The sequence below is a fragment of the Bombus terrestris genome, chromosome 4 (genome assembly GCF_910591885.1).
Source record: "Bombus terrestris chromosome 4, iyBomTerr1.2, whole genome shotgun sequence".
NCBI classification, from domain to species: Eukaryota; Metazoa; Arthropoda; class Insecta; order Hymenoptera; family Apidae; genus Bombus; species Bombus terrestris.
This window is the reverse complement of record NC_063272.1, coordinates 10536997-10554545: the sequence shown is the minus strand read 5'-3', so window position 1 is coordinate 10554545 and position 17549 is coordinate 10536997. Positions and strand designations below refer to the sequence as shown.

The window sequence follows — 17549 nt, the reverse complement described above, 5'->3', positions numbered from 1 at the left end:
ATTACTGATTTTTTAAAGATCCGTAGATGTATTAAGAATCCTTCAAGATTCGAATAAAAAAGTCTTTCGTCTATTCTCTGTAGCCTATCGCATGCTTCATGAAACACCATCAAAAACGCAATAAGTAAGTTGGTCTGCTTAATACGAACTAATAATTACTTTTCTCCTTGCCTTCTGTAAAATTTCGATCGTTCCATCCAAGGCTAACTCTCCCAAGTATCGTCGGCGTTCAGCTGAAACGTAGAATTAAATTTTTCCGCGAACTTGAAAACGAGTTTCGGATCTCATTTCCGAAGCGAATTCCACGTTCGATGAACACTTTGCGCGTTCACTTCATCCGTGGCACAATGCGTCCTGGCTGATCTAAGGATGTTATTCGACCTCCGGATACGACCAGAACAATCAGTTTCACGAACCGTCTTCCTCCTTCCTCGTCCGATCCTCCGCTGCCATTGCTGCTGTTGCTGCTGCTGCTGCTGCTGCTCCGTGTCGCTGTTCCTCTAACGAAAGAGAAAAAAACGAAATAAAACAGCGCGTGCAAAGAGAGACGATCAAGATGGCGAAGAAGGAAGAACGTAACGATGGAATTCAAGGTATTTTCTTGTCATTCCGAAACAACCACGCGGCCCATTGAACTCTTTATTTACTCGGCAGCCTTCGAGAGAGGAAGTCTCTCGAGCGAGACGTGAAGTGGACCGTCTTCGGTACTGATCGCTCGGAACCACTCTGACAACTCTTATCACGGACACACTGACAACCACACTCTCGCTCGCAGCTCCACGATCGTTCCGGAATTCTCTCCAAATGTTGCTGCCACCGGGCTATCTTAATTAACCTTTTATAGCTGTTAATAAATTACCTTACCTATTCGTTTAATCTTTCTATCTTTTTTTTTCTTTTTATTCAAATCATCGAGGAATTCGAGCGGCGCGCGTAGAGTCATCCACATCTACAAGACATTAAAGAAAATTTAGTAATCGTTATGTCCAGGATACGTCCGGGACGCTGTTCGTATTCGTTGCTACGATTAAATGTTCTGTTATTTATTAGGAAGTATTGGTGAACAGTGCAGGTTCATAGCGGATGCTTCAAGTTACGCGATGCGCAACGATATGCGTAAATGAATATTGAAACAGGAAACGTCGATAGCGTTCGTTCGCTGTAAATTTCAAGATATTTCCCCTACATAATTTTACGGAAGCTTTTAGTATATTTTATTGTATATTTTTCCACCGCGTCTGAGGATACGATAAATTTGTTACAAGTCACGCGTTAATAGGTTTTGAGACAGGAATGTATTTTTCTATATTTTTGGCATTTGTTAAGTGACATATTCCCGCAACCTTGAAACATCCAAGTACGCGTTTCCAGCGTATATTCTCTATTTATTATTTTCTTTGTTATTATTTATCGTTAAAAGTAACAACTTCGTGAAATTGTTTAAATTACTACTTTGGTGACTTTAAATAAATGACAGCAATGAACAAGAATAATTAATTTTCTTATGTATTTTCAATTTATATATTTATGTCGTTCTCAAACTACAACCCGAACAGAACTACAACAACTTTCTTATAAAAATAGTCGGCCTTTCTGTCGAAAATTTAATTCATCGAATAATCGTACATAAAATATAACGGGACATATGGAGAATTATAGGCGGAGTGTACTGCGATTTTTAAAAATCTTTCTTCATAATATCCTGATACGTTTCGCATCCGATATTACATTATATCCAAGTGGGTATTTCTTTTTATAACGACGAGCATAAGAATAATTTGCATGTATGATACATGACCTATAATCTCTTGCATAGGTATCATTCGTATGATCTGCTTGACGGGTGAAAAAATATCCACTCTGCGGAATGGTTTAACATTATATAATTTCAAATTGTTAAAAATAGATATGAAAAAACTTATTTGCAGCCTGCAACCGTATAACCATAAAGCATAACTTTGTTTTATACATGCTCATTTTAAAATTGAACGTTACGTTGCCACGTCGAGACGAAACGCTTGCTAAATCTTCATTAAATGCTGAATCAGTGTCCCTCCCGTCGCTTCATCTTTCTTTAATCTTTTATGAAGAGACTGAAATAGCTGAGGTTTTTATTTCGTTTTCGTGTACGGTAGCTGATACGATTTCTCATGCGTTCACTCGGAGCACGTCCTGTGCTAACAGTCGTCTCGCTGGATTGTTTCTTCATTTTTCACCACGAAGCAAGGAATGTTCGATGTACAGGGCAACTGGTAAAAATAATTCCGGGCCTGTCAGTCAGGCAGTTTTAAACTGCAGGCTATAATTACATTCGTTACGAGGGCAAAGCCTGAGAGGAAAATGGAATTGTATTTTTAAAAACCGGATAAACACGTAAAAAATAATAAAAATATTTAATTATTAAATGATAAGATGTAAAACGATTTTCGAAAATATGAGATATGCTACAGGTACAAATATTTAATGTACAAAACCATTTCCCCTTGGGAATGGCAATACGAGTATTTTATTTTGAATTATAAAAATTACACGTTCTTTTTATTTTTCATTCGCAGCTTTCTGAGACTCTGTCTCATATATTGCTTCTGTATATATTTGTATGTACTCTGAGAACTTTTTCTATTGTCTACGAAATATTTCTCTATTGCAAGCGCTAATAATCCGACGGCTCGGTTTCTTTCAACGAGAAATAGTTAATAATAAGAATCGACAGAAATATTCATTAGCAAAGCGTAAAGAATTAAAAGGAAGAGGATTGAATGCGAAGAAATTCAGATTAATGAAAAGCGGGATGAATGTAGGATAGCGTTCTATCGGTGTGAAAGAATCTACAACTAGATTGAAAACACAGAGTATTGAATGATCCTAGAACTACCATTTTATGGAAATATTATTTTAAACTGCACGAAGATTATGAATAACGAATGCTCTGAATTCGAGGAACTTCATTATCCTTCTGGCTGAAAAAAGCAGATTTGTTAGAAAATTGAAAAAAAGGAACAAGAGAATACAAGGGTTCGTCGTCTAGAATTAAACTCTTTTTGATCATGCTCCCGTATTATCCACAATTACGTAAAATGTCTTCCAGGTCTTCCTCGGCCCAGTGTTTTGTCGTTTCTTATTTTCTACGTAATTACTTGAGATCTCGTTTCAAGTACGAGTGCGTTGCCAACTCCGTTGCCCCTCTATCGCTCCCTTTTCGAACAACGATGTCATTATTCTTCATCGCGCCCAGTTTCTTCCGGTAAATGATCCTTTATAACGAAGAAGAGTTCTAACCTTGTTGCGTTCCAAGCAGAGAAAGGAACAAAAAAAAAAAAAGGAAAAAATGCAAGGAAACTTTCTTCCACGTATTGAAAGTCTTCCGCATTGCACGATAAAAGGTAATATTGTGGTTTTTGTGGTTTAGCCCGATGTCAAAAGCGCGACTGCTGATAACGGTGTAATCTCAACTAAGCTCTCATAACGATCGCTTGGCAATGGCCGTGATGTCCAATGCCAGCTTCGTGCACCTGCAGTAATGGCAGTTACTTTTCATAGGCAGTTGTATCCGCGGCGAATAGTCGCGTGCGAAAGTTGAATAAAAAACCACCTGTTCCATTCCTTCGGTCGCTTACTATCATTTCCTTTCCAAGATATTACCACAACGTCTAGGGTAGGGAACAATATTTACCGGAGATGTAAATCATCGTGGAATACTTGTGAAGTTTAAGTTCACGTTATCTGGAAACCACAAGAGAAGAAGGAAATCATCGTTAACGAAGAATATTATAGCTTTGTCACAAAATTATTTCTTTTTACTATTCGTATTTATTACCATTTCTGTTGTACATGGTGATTTTTGTGTAAAACATTTAACAACATGAAATATTATATAATATAATAGTGCATAATACATAATTTTATATAATCTTACATAAAGATATTTATTCTTGTAAAGGAACACGCTGAATTTCCGAAATTGGATAAAACTATTATTGGGAATAAATTTATTACCTAAAGTAGATGCAAAAGAATATATTTTTCCATTATCTAATATACTCCTGTTTTTATAAAATTAGCATACATAGGATGAAGAAATGTTATTTATAAAAAGAAGTTAAACTATGGCACAACAATGACAATACTCGCACTATCGTTCGACGATCAAAGTTTCCAATCTGTACCTCGGTATTCAACCACGTGAACTGAACTTCCTTTATCGTGAGCGTATTCTACATTCGTGGCAATAGAACCACGGTTCTATCGGTTGAAGGAAAAATTCTATACCAGCGACGATAAGTTACGCATTCAAAGAAGGTACGACACGTCGGTGGCAGTAGTATGTGGTAGTTATAGCAAGAACGCCATAAAATGTAAGTAGTACCTGGCCGACGGTGAGCATCGATAGAAAACCAGGTTAATCCTGATATTTTCACGAAAAAAAAAGATCTCATTAACGTGCAAGAATTGTATGTATATCTTCACAAACTAAATTTATATAAATTTGATCGTATTATTACAAAACTTCGAATATTCATAGAATTTCATATTTTTGAGAACATGACTGAAGAAACAGGATATAAAAGTAGGGGTGTGTTTCATCCAACAAATATTATAACGAATATTTTACTTTGAGCATTCTTTACATTTTTATATATAATATTTACTCGATACTGTGATTAAAAAATTAAATGGAACGTGATAAATTTTCTGAGTTTGTCCATGAAAATAGCGAAACTGACAGTATTGAAAAATTCGACTATTTCTTATGTTTCATCAATAGTAATAGCAATTTTTGTCTTGAAACTTTCTTAAGGTGGCATTAATATGCAAGGACACAGTAAATTATTCATCAATGTACGAACGTACGGAACTTCGTAACTTCCTTACTAAAAAATGAATTGCTTAATTGGTCTGATTCGATAGAAGGCATATATTAAAAACAAATATTGCGGTAAAATATATTTATTCCTGTTGTCTATAATGTACTATTAAGAAACTTATTTTCAAGAAATTTCTCTTATCCATAATGTATAAGTATACATATTTCATCGTAAGAACCTGATACGCTTTTGATTTTAGTAAAAGATAAAAATAAAGGAAGAATCCGGTTTTGTCCAGGCTGATGGTTAGTCATATAAAGGAAAGTTACGCTTAAAATCGAAACTACGCAACATCCTTAATAAAGTATTGAAATTCCACAACATTTTGTAACTGTTTAATGTTTTATGCTCTATTCCATTGAAAATTATTTAAATACTTTATTCGCTTAATCTCCCATATCCTTGTGCAATAATCGATACAGATTCGAATAATTTATGTAAAAAATAAGATATAGAAGAAGCTTGTCTTGCTACGAAAGTACGAAACTATCAAAACGCGTGCATATGATATATTTCACATATTGTTTAGCTATAGGTATATGCTCCTGTAATCGGACAATTTATATCATTTACTATTTCATCGAAAAATGTTAATATTATTATTAATCGTTGTAAGGAAGTAATCAATACGTATAACTTATGTGGACAAATTGTAATACTAAAAGTTAGAAAGCATAATGACGTAACTCGCGAGATAAGCTGAAAGTAATTGTGCAACAGACTACCGTACTGTACGCCAATAAATTGTTCGTTTCAAAAGGACACGGTATCTTAATTAACTGATGCATATATCCTGCAATGCTACTGAGGAAAAAGTTAAATGTTATTCGAAAGTAAGTATTTAAATATTATTCGATTCCTAATGTAAATTATTTTCAAACTATATAACATCTATTGTTATAGAAAAGCACAAAATTGATTAAAAAGTTGAATGGTAGAAAACATAAATTTGTAATACTTTTTATTTATTAATATAATTATTTATTAAGAAAGAATCGTGCAACGTTGTTTTCTTAAATAAATTTCTTAGCAAACGTAAACCCTCTAATTAATTATAGATATTTTTAATTTCATGGGAACTTTCTCTGTAAAATCTCTGTTTGCTGCGGCAACTATATCCATGTATACTTGATGAAAGGAAACTTATGATACAGCATTTGGTTTTAAGATATCGTCTTGTGAGCGAGTGATATTTCAATGGTTGCGTTTAAGCGCGATCAATGCTACAACATTGGTAAGACTTGACTAATGAAGGTACATGTACGTTTCGTAATCACGAACTACAGATATAAATGTTTGATGTTGATATGATCTGTCGGTTGGAAACTTTCCTTTCAACATATCTATATTTCATTTACCTATAGAAATCGAAGTACAAATAAATGTAACGCGGTTTGTGAAATATTTCATAAATATTATTTTTCAAGTAAACTTACATTACACAGACTGTTACGAAATAACGATTGGATACTTTTAATTGGACAAAGAGAAACAATGATGGCACAAAGAAACGATTAAGCTCTCTTCAATTTCGAAACGATAGATGAAAGGTTTTAATTAAGGAGGGCAGTGTGGCAATTGTAGAGTTAAAGCGAAGGTTTCAGCGGAGCATTTACTAGAATTTATGTCTGGAAAAACGAGAAAAAATGGATAGCGCAGGTAGCTTCTTGGTGCGACGATATCAGCCAGCGGGTACGTACTCCAATACTGGCCACTGTTGCCTTGGAATGAGGTTGACCTTGGCATTCTCGTACAGATAATAGTGGTACCTAGTTGGTGGCTGCGTACGCTCCCCTCTTTTCGATGTCGTACCCTCATTTCACTTCTTGCTACCTCACCCCGTAGCTACATCAGCGCCTACCGAGAAATGGAATAAATCGAACGACCACGGACTCGCTTTGGCTTTCTATTCGTGACGATCATGACGAGTTTTCCTGGTGAGACCGTGGCTGCACGCGATCCACCCAGTACGCAACGCATTTGTTGAAAGAGACAGAAGATTTGATCGACGATGAACGATTCTCGCGAACGGTAAGAAGCTCCTACGGTCGACTGTCCTGTCACGAACAACGCTCCAACGAATGACTAACAGCCGACTTTAATTTTCTTATTCCGTCTGCGATATCAGCTTCTCGCCAACGCGACGCGACTCTCGTGGAAAATATGAAGGATTGAGACGCGAAGTCGTTGAACGCGCCACTCTACGCTTGACCACCGAAGGAGCATAAATTTTACAACCAATAGTAATGCATTCGAAACGGTGCTCGTTCTACCAACTTTTAGTAAAGCTATTTACGTTCATACGACACAGACGAACAAGAGACAGTCTGACAAACCACTAGAATTTAACTTCGTGAAACTTCATTTGGAATCTTTGGCTAAACTAAAGGACGCATATAGTCAACATTGTATATAATAGTCTGCTACCTATGGGGAAGACTTTAGATCTCGAGATTCGAGTTGAGAGAGTCGAGGTTCGACTGTGTGCTATTAGCTTTAAAAATAATTGGACGTCAAACAGGAATATCTCGGCCTAATCGCAAGCTCGGAGGTGGTTAAACATGCTGATACCGTTCAAACAGGCTCGCTAAACAGAGATTGAAGGGAGAGCTTGAAAGCACAGGTTGATAAGGCATCCCGGCTGTTGAGACCGTTAGAAGGAACAGACCAGAGCGCCGCGCCGCGACGCGGCTTGCAGGACGCGAGTCGCGTGGAGGCGTGCGACTATGTAAGGTATGCAGCCTCGGGTCTTTCTGTAGCTTTTTATTAGCCCTGCTTGGTCCTCTCCTCCGTCGATTACGACGAAGAAAACGAACACGCCGCCGATACCGGTAACAAAAAGTAACATCCTTATCTTTTGTCGCGAATTCAACCCTCGACATCAGCTCGAAGATTTGCCGAAATTGCACGTGAGATTGTTTCGTCGATACAACAGATATATGATATACACGTGGGAAGAAAATTCTGCAAGATCTATGACCATGCATTGCCAAGCTCTTACGCAGCAACCGAGTTAAACGCACTGAGTTGCACAAGATTTATATACGCTGCATGTAACATTTGTATCGTGTTCGTTTAGACGACAGAATAAACAATTTGCGTTACGTATGAAAGATTTGATCGTATTAAACATCGAGGACAAAATTGAATGGAAATTGAATGCAATTTATATGATATTCGAACGAATTGTAAACTATAGACACATTTTACAACTTCACTCGAGACACTTGATCTTTCGGTACGTTATTCAGACAGTATATTTATATTTAAATAATTAAAATACATACAGCATGTTTTATACATGTACGTACAACATTTTAAAATTGAACAAATATTTCGTTATAACGATTTGTCAATATACTTAAGTTGCACGCTTCGACAAGTTTCAGGATTTCACGAATCTCGTAGCTTTTCGTACGTCTGTAGTACACATATATCTTCTTTACGAGAGTAAATTTTCCAGTCACACCGTATGACGATGCTACAAATTTGTACAACGCATTGCCTATCGGTGTAACATTTCTAACCTGTTCGCTACGTGTCGAGAAGAGCGGCGGTAGACAGTAATTTTCGTTGGTCGTAATAAAATTCAGCGAGAAGACAGGAAATCGTTGACGATTTCTCGTTGGGAACTTCGTTGAATCTTAACGCGTGATCTGCATAAACGATCGCGCGGAATATTATCCTCGAACCTCCTTCCAGTCCACGGCCGAAGAAAGGGTATCGAGTGATTTATTCCGGCGTTAGGAGCACGCCTTAAGGTTTCGTGAAATTCACGCCGAGCACGACGACCGAGTGGAATCTCTTGTACATTAAATTAGCCAGGGTTGACGATTAACTCAAGATCATTTACGAGCTCTGGCTACCGGCGAGCCGTACTACCTTTACTACCTCGTATCCGTCCACCCCGTTTTCCGCGGTAACTGCGGTAATTGAATTTGAGAGCAGCTCCCGTATTCCTAACTCGACTTTCTGTTTATACCGGAAAAAAAGGAACTTGATAGCTCGTCCAACGAAATTCCGGACCACGCGAATCTTAAAAATATATGATTATACGACATTTTCCCTTGCGTCTCGATTATTTAATGTTCTGTAATTGAAAACTGTTTGCAATTCATATCGCGAAGGTTTACTTTGTTAACAGAATGTTACATCGTTTACAGGAGAATACCATCTACATTTTTATTATCTACTTTATTACTGACCAGGTGATCGACTTGCTTGCGTAAGTTCGTAGAAATTACACGTTACGACGTAATATTTGAATTTTCAATTATCCTGCTTTACTTGTTATTACTTTGAATTTTCTAGATTGATTACCACGAAACTGTTGTTAATTTTCATGCCCGGACGGTGTATCGTAGTCCTTAAACCAGTATCCTATGTAAATCGAGAAAGAATTATCCGACTTGCATATTGTAACTTGTAGAAGCACGTATTTAACGCTTTTTCTTCCCGAAACCCTTTTTCATCGATATTCGTAAATCCACGATTACACGACATTTTCCCATTTATCTCGATAACCGAAAAGTTCTGTGTAATTTATAGGCTACTTTCTTATGTATGTGGCTTATCTCTTGTTACACGCATCTATCTTTTTATCTTCGTCGAAACTCCACGCCTTGTGAATAATGGTGTTATTACGAAGACATCGGTAAAAGTGTTCCAATAAAACTTATCTCGGCGCTATAAGTTATTTTCTACCTAATGCTAATGGTCCTATAATTTGTGTAAACTCTAAGAAACGTACATTTGTATACGTAGCCAGGATTTATAATCCTGTAGAATTTGAAAATTTTCATGACATTTATTTTAGAAATACCAGCTAATCCAATAGATTGTCTTTTTTTCTTTTTCATAAATATAAATTTCAGTGTCTATCGATTATTTCTTGGATTTTTATCTCATTTACTTGATGTAATATATGTACGTATGTTTACAGAAAACTGTATACGATACGATCTTATAATTTTCGTAGCAAACTCTCTTTTCCTTTTTTTACTTAATATTTAATGTCAATAAAAGTACAAGTTTATTAGGAAAAAGCTTGCGGAAGGTATTACTCTTTCCATCGTTCATTTATTTGTAATTTCTCTATCGCGGAAGAAACTACAATATTTAACATTGATGAAATATTTAACTTTACCAGATAATATAGTTTGCACGGATGAAATTTTACAATTTCCACATTGTAATAAAATTATCAGTTACAACATCTTCCATATGAGTGTCTATGTCCAAATAAATTTTTTAATATCTTTTTTCTTTAAAAAAATCACTATCTCAAGAATACACGACTACATTACGTTGTAACAAAACTTTGTTAAAACTAATGTAGTAAATTATAATAATTATATATTATCCTTCACAATTTTTTAACCTAAATATCATTCAAGGAATGAAATAGAGAATTTCAATAAATCTGCTCAAAATCTGAATGTATATCGTAAAATCGTTTATATTCTGCATGGAACCGAATGACAACAAATAGAATAATGTAATTTTATTGATACATCGAAAGTTAATAGGATTATTATTATACCATTGAATATATGATATATTCTTTACAGCTCAGCGTTTTCCCAAAATGTTTTGACAATTTCCTAATGATTTCCAAAGTTTGTTTAAGTTTCTATGAGTGTCCGAATACTTATAAGTAGTTAATAGCAGGGGTGTACATATAACCACATTCGATTATATCACATTTTGTGCGTGTATATATGTACATACATGGACGTTCAATATTCATACATATTGCCAAATTCGTGAACTTATACAAACTAATATTTTATCGTATTTAGCATTCTAAACATTTACAGGTTTTCTACCGATTTTCCCGTAGCAGAGACGTCGAACTATCTCAAAAAACGCGCGACTGCATTACATTGCGTTTACGTGTGTGTATAAAATATAAATAGCTTTAGAAAGTTCAATCGCAGGAAAATACGTTCGTTTACAGTGCACCTCCATAACGGTTGAAGTGCCCATTGAAGAGTGGGCGCATCAATAAAAGAAGCTCCCACATCTACTATACGTTTAATACATTCAATTTCTCCACTCATGACTGCATTCACAAAGTCAATTATAAAATAGCGCAAAACATGATATCGGCTACTTTCTCCGTGTACCTATGGAATCCGTCGATCTAACGGTACTCACGCTGCCTGCGACGATCGCGACAATTGACCCGCGTCGATTCTTCCGAATTGCCACGGCTCGAGAAAGAATGCTCGGTTTAACGATGGCTGATTTCACGATCGGGAAGATCGACTTGGCCGGCACCTCCTTTCGGAACGAGGTTTGCGAACCAAAGAAAAAGACAAAAAATGCACGAAAAGATGGAACGCGCGGGACCTTACCCTTGTTTGCGAACCGCGCGTCGATCGATCCTCGATCGATGACGTCGCGGATGTCGTGCACGAAGTGGAAGGTATCAAGAGTAACGTCCGTGGTCCGACACGAGTCCACGATCGTGTGCCGGCAGGAGGTCAAAGAACGCGAATCGCAAACTCATGCGATCGGCGCGTTGCGGCCTCTCTCGAGAACGGCTCTGGCTGTGCGAAAGCAGGACAAGGAGAGCGGCCAGATGCAAAGGCTGACAAGGAAGAGGATAGCTGGTATTCGCCAGCTGCCGTTGAACGTGTTCAATGCCGCAGTTGGAGCAAGAAAGCGGTCGGAGAGAAGAGGTCGGTCGGTCGGTCGCTCTGCTGCTCGGTTCCGTGGTCGGGTGGGGGTAGAGCCGTGTGGGCCGCCTGGTGCTACTCCTGCTTCGTGTTCTTCTTTCGACTTCAGTCTCTCTCTATACGTACCGGGAGGTATTGCCATTGCTGGGCCGGCTAGCATGCTCTAGGCAGCTCGTCTCGCTCGAGAGGAGCACCACCTGGATTGGCCTCTGTCAGGTAGGACCGAAACTGCGACGTCCACCAGGAGAAGGGGACACGAAAATTCACCGGCATCTCTTCTCCAGCCCTTCCAGTTGACAGTAGAGAGAAGGCACGCGAAGCCTTCTGCCGGCTCGTGAATCGCTCTAGAAAACAGACGTTTTCTAGATTAACCGAATCAACGTGCTCCATTCAAGCTACTCTCTCTTTCTCTCTCTCTCTCTCTCTCTGTATCTATCTACCTATCTATCTATCTATCTATCTATCTGTGTTTATCACTCTCTTTATCTCTTTCCCTCTCTCTCGTCCCGTACCAATCGTTACTTATCATGTACCCGATTTTCCCTTAAAAACTAGTATTGTTCGGTTCATGGTGTTTAGGAGTTTCAGTGAAATCGTCGTGCCGTAACGAGTATAGCTCGCTTCCGAAGGTTGTGCCAGAGAACGGAATGTCGTCACGTTAAAGATCATCTTTCTACTCGTAAATCTAACTCCGTTCGTATTGCCACGTTCGTATAACGGAGTCGTATCCGGCAGTGCTTGCTCAGTGCAAAGAGAGAAAACGTGTAAAACTAGTAGGGAACTCGAGCTTGCTAGTTGCTTCTACGTTTGGATCAATCGATTCAGGGATGAAGCGAAACGACACGCGGGTATCCCGCGAATATTACTATATGCAACAGTGCAACAGGTAGCATTATCAACGGTAAAGTTCGAGCAACGTAATCGGGCCAATTGGAAAATTTAGGTCAGAACGATATCTCTAGTCGATTGATTGGCTTTCGTGTCCGTTAGCCATAAGGATAAAGCAGAAGAGAAAAATAGAGGAGTGAAGAGTGCACGAGAAAAAGACGCAAAGTTAACGCGCTAGTGGTAGATGCAAGTATGGTTGACAGTCGACGAGGACGAAGCGAAAGGCAGTTTCGAACTCGTTAACCGGTTTCCACGGATCGGCATGCAGAACGACACTCGGTGAAGACTACATACGCCACGAAGTGGAGCCCTGGATGTTCCGTGCGTGTCCCACGCGTAAAGCGATCGGACCGGTCTACCGGATCAGAGACGGATGATCACCTGCCAACGATAGTATACCTTACAGCGGTACAAGGTGGTACTGGATAATTTTCGAAGACCGTACCAGAGAAGCATGGATACCGCGAAACGCTTTTATTGTCCCGATGAATCGGTGCAATATTTATAGTCGTAGTCGTCGATCTACAGAAACGTTTCGCTCCGCTTACGGACACGTAAAGGCGATGTTTATGCGACGACTTTAAAATAGAAGAGCAACATACCACGGACGAGATTATTGTTTCAGCGAGTCGAAAACGAGCAACGAGAAGCTAAGAAGACATCGACACCGGAAAGAAACACACGTGTCAATCATTGAAACGTGCCTTCCTCATAGTTCTGTGAAGTATTTTTATTTGTGCGTGATCCAGATTCCTCAGACGATTTTCCTGGATGCATAAAGTGATCGAGAGGCATCAGTTGGTTTTCTCCAGTGCTCGGAAGAACGTCGTATTCAGGCAACACCATGGTACTATTATCTTTACGCGTTTTATCATAGGCGGAGACGGAGTGAATTCCTCGAAAAGTGTGCCTGTTCGCTGATAAGTGAATGAAGGTTTCACTGGGTAGTGCTGAATACTGTACAGGCCGGTAGTATGCGAATTAGAAAGTGTGCTAGGTGGTGTCGTGGACAAGTGAGTGCCAGTTAAATCGACAGCTTGTTTCGAAGAAAATTCGCGTCTCGAATTGATGTTTGGTCTGATTGACGCTTGTTCAAAGAGTGACCTTCGATCAGTAAGCCACAGATGAAGTATGAAACATCAAGTCATTCGACCGTTTATACTTTCTAATAACGTCCCACCGGCGATATTACTCGTCCAACAAAATGGTAAATTTATTATGAGAACGGTGTGTCATGACGGAGAACCCACGTGTGATTTGCGCGTAATTACTCGATCGTGTGATGTGTTCGGTTCAGGTGAACAGAAAGACAAATATATATTTGTCGAGTGATTAGACAAGTGTGTTGATTTTATTAACCGAAAAAATTGCCAAAATTTGGCAAAGACCACAAACCGTGCGCTTCGAATCGTGTTGGAGGACGAAGAAGTGCAACGGTCGCCGTGGCATGAGGAGGTTCACACGCAGGCGCAAAATCCTGGCCGCATTCTCTGCGATTATGGGACGCCTTGGTAAAGGCTCGCAGAGCACAACGAGGCCCATCTTCAGGGTACAGTATCGCAAACTAGTAGACGAGTACTCGCAGCAACAGGAACAGCTGAAGTTTATGCCAGCATTACCTGACTACATGTCGTACTGCTGTTGCCGATGTGGTCATACTCAAAAACTAAAAGTAAGTTCTTTTACGTGCGTATTCACCTATCATATTTACGTATGCACTAGGATCTGAAATTATCTTGCGCTTCATGATCACATCCATTGATATTTCGTATCATATGGAAAAAAATAGTCGCTGAGTAGAAGCAGATTAATCCTTTCGGTACGAATTGGTTTTATGCTACGCATTCACCTCGACGAAGTATTTGAACCGACAAATTATGCGTTCGTGACCTAAATGCGTTTTCGATCCCTTTAGAAAGATCGTGGGTAGGTAACGCAAAACTTACCAAAGCGTAACACGAATGACGCAAGTATTAATTACGATATAAATTTATTAAATTACCAAAAACATTCAGTTTTTCAGTTGCAAAGAAATTTCAATTGTGATACACATTTTTGTTCGAAGAAAATGACTGTAGGTTTTGCTGAACATACGTAAATCACAAAATTGTTTCTGATATAATACGTGCGTACGTACAATGACTCGGGAAAATATATAACTTAAATTACGACAGAAAATTCTTACGAATAAGTATACTGTCCGATTTTTATGAATATATTGTGAAACTTTTTGAAGTTTCATTAACATTGTAATGGAACACGACTGTCGTGATTATTTTGGTAAAATTTGATACCAATTTGAAGATGTGTATAGTATTTACAAGTTATTTGTTGCAAATGTGCAATTAGACGTATAACGTACGCTATTAACGTAATTAATACTCTAATGATCTCTGCAAAATGTATGCTTGCGATAAATATCTTATGATTTCCAAATTTTCAAATTCGCTTCAAATTTGACCAATGTAACCATACTCGTGTCTCGTTACAGCGCTAAAGAAATTTTGAAAAGCTTAAAAATAAAAAAGAATACAAATTCCCTGAAATATTCAGAATATTTTCCTAAACCACTGTGCTCATAACCGAAAGAATGGACCTTTCTTATCATATAGGCCGTACAAATTCGATAATTGTATCACAAATATGTACTTTTAAAATTACACGACTCAAACAAGTTCTTCCAGAAAAGCGAAAAACTATTCGGTAACCCACGAAACACGTTTTACGTTGAACACTTAATGTTGGTTAAAAGAACAGACTCTAGAGAATGCTAATCAAATATTATTTTTCTGATTGTCTATTCTTCCTCTTAAACTCTCTCTTCCACGATTTTCACATTCTTCTGAGACAAAACAAAATTATCGCCAGCCGTGACACTTTTAAAACGCGTTACTGCGATATATTATATAAAGTCAGTCTATTATTTGCTGCAATTTAAACGCAATTAACGTGACAGTAAGGTGAACGAAATAAGATCATCTGCGTGACATTCGATCTCAGTGAGACATTCGATAGTATCGTTTCCAACTATTCTTCGTAAGGAGCGGAAAGAGCAGGTAGGACCTGCACGCAAGTCAACTTTCACGCGAGTCAACGAAGATTGCGTCATTAAAATGATCCCAAGGCACTGGCGCGCGACGCGGTGCGGTGCGGTGCGGTGCGACGCGTCGTCCAGCTTATCTTTTATCTTCCTTTCTTTTCTGAACCGTTGCGCTTGCTCGTTCTGCGCCGGACTGCAAATCATTGAGAACATCTTACCGTATTAACCGATCGCGATTAGGTTGCAGTACCGCAACATGACCCCAAATATGCCGATGCATCTGGCAAGTAGGAATTCAAGAAACCAAGTCCCCCCATTGTTTCGCTAAATGGAGGCAAGCCGAAACCAACGGCTAGTGAAAAATTCGTGGCACTTTTGTTGTTGTTTCGTTGCCTGTAAAGACATAACTCGCAAGTTTTATTCAATGTAAAACGAGATGAAATAAATGACGCGAACGAGAGCATATAACGGAGAACACTTCGCGTAGAATGAAGAGGAATAGTGTTACAGAATCAAAACACAAAATGAAATCTTTCAGGTTTCATGCTTTTAGTAATGTACAGTCATAAAAAGAGAAATAATTATATTCGAATTAGTTCAAATGTATGTAACTGGAAATTTTCATTGCATTATTTGATAACTTATAACAGGACAAGATTCAGAAAATGGTAACATTTCGTCGGGACAAAAATATTCGTAGAATACGTTTTCAACACAACTTGGTTCTACATCCTTCGATATTTCCCCTTTCTTTTAAATTTCTGTAAATTGCTCTTTCAACTTTGAATCGTATTTCTATACTAATTTCTGTCTTTGTCAACTTTTGCTCGTCTATTGCTGTAAAGTTATGATATGTAGTTACATATATTTGAATGTCTATGCTTGTTATTTGACAATCTGGAAAATATTTCTTTTTCATTTCTGCAAAAAACTGTTTTTCAAGATATTAGGATAATAAGTAATATTACGGTAGATAATATTTTTAACAATACGCATAAGTTAATACGTAATATATAACAAGATGGTAGAAATTTTGAGGGAGAAAGTGGATATTTGTTACGATTTTACCGATATATTTTAGCTACGTTACCATTTTTCCGATATGCGGAAAACCGATCGAAGAGGAAATAGCGTGGAATTTTACTTAAACAAAGTAAACTCACATGCAAAGATTTTCACATGCGTGAAAGAAACGTAACGTTGTATATATAGTAACGACTTGCCACTTCTCATGTTGTTTTGTACCTGCTCAACTGGTTGACGTGTTAAATAGATCCACTATCCCAATAAGTCCGAAACGAACTGGTTAAACCAAACATGGACGTAGGAAAAGGCTAGAAGAAAATCTAAAAACCATGGATCCCTTCGAAGACGTACGATCCAACGATCTAAGAAAGTCCCATGGAAAAAGTTGGAATTCTAAGATTCCGAGGAAGCCGAACGAATAAATATCTAAAGTGAAATGGGAATTTGTTACCGTGGAAAAAGAAACGCTTGGAAACTGCTATCTGGTTGAAGAAATATTTCTAAAAGGGATGCATTAAAGCCACTCTGAAAGGACACTCTCGATAGTTTCTAACGACGATCGGAACATTCTACGCATACCGTTAAAACTATATCAAGTAATTTTAATCTCATTTGACAAACGTGTTACCTAATGACCAACGATAAATTCAGAAAATTCCCCGGCATGGCTGTATCCGAGGAAATCCACCTTGGCTACTGTATCCACCGCACTCACGATGATACATCGCCCGGTTGCTTTAAATTATCGAAAGCTGATTTTGACTTTCTAACTCTCTAATTTCTTGGTCGTGTCGCGTCGCGGCACTACGATGTATTTATGGATTTACTTACTAACTCATGCGAAAAGCTAAAGTGGATAGGCACCGTTGCGAATCGATCGTTGAATTTGCCGATCTAGGAGAGTCACCGATCGTTCGAATGCATGCAGAAGCCTTCGAACGGCCTAACCTTAGCGATATTACCATCGAGAAGAGACGGCAGAGAGAAAGAGAAAGTAGAAGAGGAAGGAGAAAGACAGGAGAGGGTATAAGCCGTGGGATCGGACGG

General features: G+C 38.3%; 1 protein-coding gene across 7 annotated transcripts in view; it reads left to right on the top strand.

Annotated features, from left to right (window-relative positions):
* LOC100646619 (tensin-1) overlaps positions 1–17549 on the top strand; it is a 278855-nt gene that overhangs the window by 217143 nt on the left and 44163 nt on the right. The window contains exon 1 of one of the 7 annotated variants that reach the window (XM_012308040.3): positions 12839–14108. The exons of the other annotated variants lie outside the window; for them this stretch is intronic. Coding sequence (XP_012163430.1) covers positions 13884–14108 — 225 coding nt within the window. The 5' untranslated portion in view covers positions 12839–13883. Of the gene's footprint in view, positions 1–12838; positions 14109–17549 lie in introns of those variants that run through there. 7 annotated transcript variants of the gene reach the window in all.